Raw genomic sequence first — 7,401 nt, 5'->3', positions numbered from 1 at the left:
TGTCGAATAAATAAATAAAATCTTTAAAAAAAAAAAAAAAGAAATAACACATATTTTAAAATTAGTATATAAGAGGGGTGCCTGGGTGGCTCAGGTCATGATCCTGGGGTCCTGAGATCAAGCTCGGCATTGGGTTCCCTACTCAGCAGGGAGTCTGCTTCTCCCTTTCCCCCTCCCCACCACTCGTTCTCTCTCTCTCTCTCAAATAAATAAAATATTTTTTTAAAAGTTTTTTAAAATAAATAAAACTAGTATATAAGAACAAAAAAAGGGCTGTTAGTATTCTATAAGCTCCACAAGTTAAAAATAAAGGAAAGACACAGATATGAAAAGATCAAAATTGACTTCCTTGACCTAAAAAAAATACAGTGTGTGAAATGAAAAATACACCAAATCCAAAAAATACATAACCCCAAAATAATCATGAGAAAAACAGTGGAAAACCAATTTAGGGATATTCTACAAAATACCTGATGAATACATTTTAAATTGTCAAGATAATCCAAAACATGGGAAGTCTGAGAAACTATGGCAGGGAAGAGGAATCTAATGAGCCATGACTAATCAGTGCAATGTGGTATCCTGACTGGGATGCTATGATAGAAAGAGGACATCAGATAAAGACTAAGAAGATATGAATCAAGTATGTGCTTTAATTAATAATGTATCTATATTGGTTCATTAACTGTGACAAATGTATCACACTAATGTAAAGTAACAACAGGAACTGGATATGGAATATATTGTAACTGTACTAGCTTTGCAATTTTTCTATAAATCTAAAATAAAGAGCTTATGTAAAAAATATATATATACTGCCTCAGGTTAAAACTAGAACAGATACTGCAGAAGAAATGATGTGTGAACTTGACTAGCAATAGAAACTACCCAAAATGAAATACAAAGAGACAAGACTGGAAAAAAATGAAGAGAGCATCAGTGAGCCATAAGACATCAAGGAGCCCAACAGATGTCTAACTGGAGTCCCAGAGAGGGAGAAGAGGAGACAGAAAAATATTTGAAGGCATAATAGCGGAGGACATTCACCTATACAATGAATGCCCCTGACCACTTAATCAAGTCTGAAAACAAAGTTGACCAAATAAAATATTTAACGACTTCATTTTCTGGTATTCTTGGGCTAGATTATTGGGATCTAATCACCAACTGAAAACAACTAAAAACAATGAATAATATTCTACAGTATTCTGCTTTAATGACTTAATCTGCAATTACACTTTTTTGCATTACTTATTAAACTACAAATGTATGTATTATGAACTTTCAGGATTCTGTTATATTTGATGGTAAAATTGAAAAAGTTAGCATATTCATTACATATTAATGCAGATTATTCAAAAGTCAAAATAACCCTCTTAAAAGAAATATATAACTTCTTATTATGTAATATTCTCAAATATATCCATAATTCTAACAAAAATTTGTACTTGCTTCCAGAACATAATTTCTTTATTAACAGGTGTTGTGCTTAAATAGTTGTTTGTAATCCCTGATCAAGAATTTTTAATTACTGTATGTTCAATTTCTTTTATAATCATCAATGAGAAGTTTTTTACCTAAGCGATAGTTTTACACCATTTTTACAACTTTGCAATTGAAATCATATTTAAATAATGAAAGAGTTCTCTTTCATTGACAAATTAAACATTAATGTCCAAGTTCATTCTTTTCCTCATGAATAGTTACTATTTACAGAATCAACTGCTTAGAAGATTTTCCTTTGCCTATGGATTTACTTAGTTACATGGTCAAAATTAACTGATTTTATAAATGAAAATCTGTTTCTGAATATTCTATTCTATGCCCTGGATTTGTCTATTCTTATAACAAAACCAATCTGTCTTCAGAGCCTAAATCTAAGTGTTAAAATCAGTTAGTGTAAATCTTCTGTGTCATCTAGAGTTCCCCAAGAAGCAGATGCCAAGAAATAATTAGACCTGCAAGACATTTATTGTGGTAAATAGCTGTGAAGGATAAGTGGGAGGGAGAAGAAGTCACTGATAAAGGCCTTCAGACTGGGTTGAAACTCTGACACCTAAGAAAGGAGAGAAGGACACAAATAGGAAAATCTCAGACTACAGTGAAGTCCTAAAAAGTCTGTTAGGATGACAGGAAGTACCTAAACAAGACTGCCTATCAGAAGACACCTGTGTTACACAGCTATTGGTCAGCTCCTATATGGCCCATCATGCTAAGCCACTGGCTGGGAACATCTCAGAGGGAGCATGGACTCTGCCTGAACATGACGGTGAATCCAAAGGAGTATCAGCTATAGACTATCAGTCAACAATGCTTCCCACAGCTGGTTCTCTTGAAGAAGAGCTAAGCAGCACCTCCCTATGACTACTACAGTCCAATCCCAAAAACAAATTATACCTCAAAGTTGTTTCTGATTTATTATTTATTATTATGTATCATTATATTTTACTATTTATTATACCATTAAATATATTATTGTTGTTATTTAAACAAGATAATGCAATTCAACAAGCATTTCTTGACCTCTCACTATATTTGATATTCTAATACAGAAATGCGAAAAGCATTGGAGAAATAGGAAAATTATAGGAAAAAGCATCTAGTTAAATACATTTATTATCTTATTAGTGGGGCAAGGTTTAAATATTCACAAAATGTTGCTAGGAATAGTTTATTACTATTAATATATACCTTTTTTCATGATAAACTTCACTGGAGAAGTAAAACAATGGCTAAAATGTTTCTCCTGATACTGTGTGCTATTTTCCTTAAAGTGATAAATTTCAAAATTCACAATAAGAACTACATGCTCTTTTTCAAATATTTGGTATCATTTTAGATGGTAAAGATTGCAAGTTTTATAATGCAATAAACCACCAGCCCCACCCCTTATTGGGATCATGAGATACACGTATTATTCCTTTAATCATTCCTTCTTACTACTATGATTGGCAATGAACAGTGGAGTCTGTGTCCTCTCTTTGATATTAAATACAGTGGGCTGACAGACACTCTCAGAAGCAGTAAGTACATGGTACAGATTGTGCCATTATCAAAGGGAAGAAGAAAAGTCAGAATAATAACAGAGAAAGTGTTAAGAAACATAGAACAAAAGGACAGTATCAGAGGGATCTGATCCTACTTTAATCTTTATACACAATTTGAAATGCATTTCTTTGAATGCTACTGTCTACACCACTGACAATATTGTTAAAAATGAGAGTTCATGAACTGTTTGTCACTTCTGTGTCTAGATCGGTGAGCTGTAATTTTAATTTTATGTAACTGATAAAACTAACCATATTTGTCCATATTAGGAATAGCCCAGAAACAAAAATAGTATAAAACTTATTTGAAAAGTAAGTGCATAGTTTGTTTCTCAGAGTCCATAGATAAGATGGTGATGGGTAGTAAGGAGGGCACGTATTGCATGGTGCACTGGGTGTTATACGCAACTGATGAACCATCGAGCTTTAAATCAAATCCCAGGGATGTACTGTATGGTACATAATATAATAAAATGATATTATTATAAAAAAAGAAAAGTAAGTGCATAGTTTCTATTTATAAAATGTATTAGTTATTTATGTAAACTTGCACAAGGTGATGGAGATAAAGAAGGAAAAATAAGATGAGATCAGCTATCAGGAAAATGATAAGCAAGTCTTTTAAACCACACATAATACAGTCTATAGAAGCAATATGGTTATGGACACAGCCTCATCTTGAAAAAACACCAATAATTATCAAATAAAAAAACTGAACTTGTTTATATTGTTGCTGTTTCTAATTAGAACATGTTTCTCCTCCAGATTTTAATCAGGACTTTCTTCAGTGCAATTTTGACATCCTTATTCCTCAAACTGTAGATCAAGGGATTGAGCATGGGCCCCACATTAGTATAGAAAACTGAAGAAACTTTCCCCTGCTCCATAGATTCAGGAGAAGAATATTTAAGATACATGAATGCCGCTGACCCAAAAAAAAGAGAAAGAGCAATGATGTGAGAGCTACACGTACTGAAGGCTTTTGATCGTCCTTGAGCAGATTTGATATGAAGAATGCTACTGAGGATGAAGACGTAAGAAATCAGGATGGTAAAACTGGGTACTGTGATATTAATTCCCACCACTATCAGAACTACTACCTCATTGACATAGGTGCTGGTGCAAGAGAGCTGGAGAAGAGGAAGAATGTCACACAGGTAATGGTTGATGATATTGACACTGCAGAAGGTTAGTCTAAGCATGCACCCCGTGTGGGCAGAGGCTCCAGCAAAGCCCATCATATACGCAGCAACAGTTAGCAAGGAACACACCTGATGGGACATGGTGACCCTATACAGCAATGGATTACAGATGGCCACATAGCGGTCATAGGCCATTGAGGTCAACATGTAGCATTCCGAGATGACAAAAAAGAGAAAGAAAAACAGCTGAGTCATGCACCCGACATAGGAGATGATATTCTCCCTTGATACAAAGTTCATCAGCATCTTGGGAGTGAAAACAGAAGAGTAACAGAGATCAATGAAGGACAGGTTGAAGAGGAAGTAGTACATGGGGGTGTGGAGGTGCGAGTTGAGACCAATGAGAAGGATCAAGCCAAGGTTGCCCACCATGGTGACAATGTAGATCATCAGAAACAGGGTAAAGAGGGATTGCTGGAGCTCTGGGCGGTCTGTTAATCCAGCAAGAAGAAATTCAGTCACTAAGGAGTCATTTCTAACCAATGTTCTCCTCTTTGGAAATCTGTGAGAACAGAAAAACTCCCATTAATAGAAACCCCAGCTCTCTCCTTACACACTCTTATTTATAAGAAGACTCAGATCAGTGGAAATTAAATAAGTCCTTCTCTGCTTCATGGGGTCAGAGTGGACTGGCACACATGCCCCTCAACATTAAAATCACTCTGTCTTTTGTTGCTTGAACTGCATGTGACAAATAACTGCTCCTGTCTTTACTAGAAGATACAGGGATGGAGTAGCTGAGGATGAAGGCTACCTACTGGTGAGCTTCACTAGTGAGAGGGTATCCCCATCTCTCCATCCTATTCATCTGATCCTTCACTTCCTAGTTCCTACTCATGTTTCCATTCCCCTACCAGATACCTCAGTTCCCCTGTGATGACAGTCATGAAAGAAAGGATTCCTCTTGGGCAGAGTCCATATCACAATTGTGCTTCCTAGAAGAGAGTCCCTACCAGTCTATAATGTTTTCAAATAACTTACTGCAAGAATCCATGAAGTCAATAATTGATAACAATATTGAGGAGAACCTTGGTAGCCTAAGATTTACAATTCATCATATACTCAGTTGTTTCTACACATTCTCCTTCTCTGTTCCATGCTAGCCAGACAGAGAATGAATAAAGGAAGGTGGATGTATTTTCCTTGGTTTTGTAGGAGGGCATGAAAGAGAAAGATAATTAATATGGACATTGATTAAATTAGTTAAGTTTGTGAAAATGTATCAAGCTGCATGCTTATAACACATAAACTCTTTTGTATGTATATTTCAATTAAAAACTTTATCTTAAGAAAGAGATAAATCTCTTCCTTTGATGTTGTTATATACTGGATGTGTCACTTGGTAATGCTATAGCTATCTTGCTGCCAGACCAAAGATGAAGCCAACACAGAGAGGGTATGCTCAGAATAAGGCAGGTGGTACAGTCAGAGCTCCATACTTTTGAGCTTCTTGTTATTCAACATAAATATTTTTCCTCATTTTTCAAGAACAGAGAGAATAAGAGGTAAAGAGAAATTTGATTAACTCACTCTCCTTCCATTGAAAGAACTGTGCTGACCCTTTATGTGTGTTTCACCTCCAATGGAAGAAGAACTGGCTTTTAGGATATCAAAGCTGAGCAAATGTAGTTACAGAATCTTCTTCCTTTACTGGCCAAAGAGTCACATCGCAGATCTCACAGTCTGAGCACTCCAGGAGTCACTCTTGGTTGTAGATCAAACTTGTTATAAATTTACTAAGAAAATATGAAGGGCAACACTTGATGTTGGAGCCACTGTGTCATAGAGCTCAAGGCATTTGTTTAAGGCTTATATTTTTTTGAATCTGATTAGAAATCCAGGTACATGTAAGTCTCCCTTCGGACCTTCACATCATGATAAGCTCTGTAGGGAAGAAACTAGTGTCTCTGTTTATACCCTAATTGTGACAGTAAATGTTAACTTCCCATCAGGGATTATACATTCCCTAGGGCATATGAGAAAGGATCCAATGCTGTCCCCTTGTAAAGGTTCAAATAATTAATGTCATTGAAAATTAAGGAGGGCATGTGATGTGATGAGCACTAGGTCTTATAAGCAACTGATGGATTGTTGAAGACTACATCTGAAACTAATGATGTACTGTATGTTGGCTAATTGAATTTAAATTAAGAAAAAAGAAAATTTCTCTAATTATAATTCTAGGTAACATATTAGTTTTAAGGATTTAAGTTCATAAAGATTTATGAACCTTTCAGGAAAGTTTATTTCTTTTGCCGTTTTAAAATATTTGGGCCCTTTTAAATATTCAGTGTGTGCGACAATTATATAGACATAAACAAAAGGAACTTTTTAACTGATTTCAGAGCTTATTATTTAATAAAAATCATGTAATATAAAAATGATCCATTATTTCATGGAAATTTAGTTACCTTGGGTTGTCCTGACTCAATATGTCTTTGCTTTTAACATATTATGTCGAATCCATATGAAAAATCACTGTTAAGAAGCTTCCATTTCAAGAAAATAAGACTTTAGAATTCCCACTTATGTATTAATTTATGATCATACTTGTGAGAAGGCATCTAATTTTTCTTTATTTTGAAATTATTATAGATTCACAGGAAACTGCAAAAATAATATATACAGTTCCTTGAAATCAACCCAGCTTCCTACCGTAATAACATCTTTAACAACTACAGCATAATAGCAAAACCAGGAAATTGACATTGGCATAATAATGTTAACAGGATACAGGATTATAAACATTTTCAGCTTTCAGCAGTTTTATACTGTGTGTTTGTGTTATGTGTGTAGGTCTATTTGATCTGACCACGTAGTGTGTGGTATGTGATCAAGGTAATGATCATGTGATCATGACCACAATCATGAAAGAGAACTGTCCCACTACCATATAGGATCTCCCTTCTTCTACCCCTTTACAGTCACACCCATCTCCCCCCACCTTCCTCTGTGTCTTCTGGCAACCACTAACCTCTTCTCCATCTCTATGGTGGAGTCTTTCGAAAGACAACAAATGAGACTGCACCCCGTATAACCTCTGAAGTTGGTTTTGTTCACTAAGCATGATGCCGTTAAGTCCACCCCAGGTGTTGCATGCATCAATGCTCCATTTCTTTTACTGCTGAGTTGTGCTGCATCACAACCCACAT

At 35.4% G+C, this 7,401-nt stretch overlaps 1 protein-coding gene across 1 annotated transcript; it reads right to left on the bottom strand.

The window, feature by feature from the left end:
• Positions 1–3,790: 3,790 nt before the first annotated feature.
• LOC123792483 (olfactory receptor 8B3) lies at positions 3,791–4,750 on the bottom strand. Its single transcript, XM_045797622.2, has one exon. It carries the CDS (start codon positions 4,637–4,639, stop codon positions 3,791–3,793), a length of 849 nt encoding a protein of 282 aa, XP_045653578.2. The 5' UTR covers positions 4,640–4,750.
• Positions 4,751–7,401: the final 2,651 nt, after the last annotated feature.

Source organism: Ursus americanus, chromosome 16 (genome assembly GCF_024610735.1).
Source record: "Ursus americanus isolate L20-20 chromosome 16, mUrsAme1.1.p, whole genome shotgun sequence".
NCBI classification, from domain to species: Eukaryota; Metazoa; Chordata; class Mammalia; order Carnivora; family Ursidae; genus Ursus; species Ursus americanus.
Note: the sequence above shows the minus strand (reverse complement) of the source record. Positions and strands in the feature narration are given on the sequence as shown.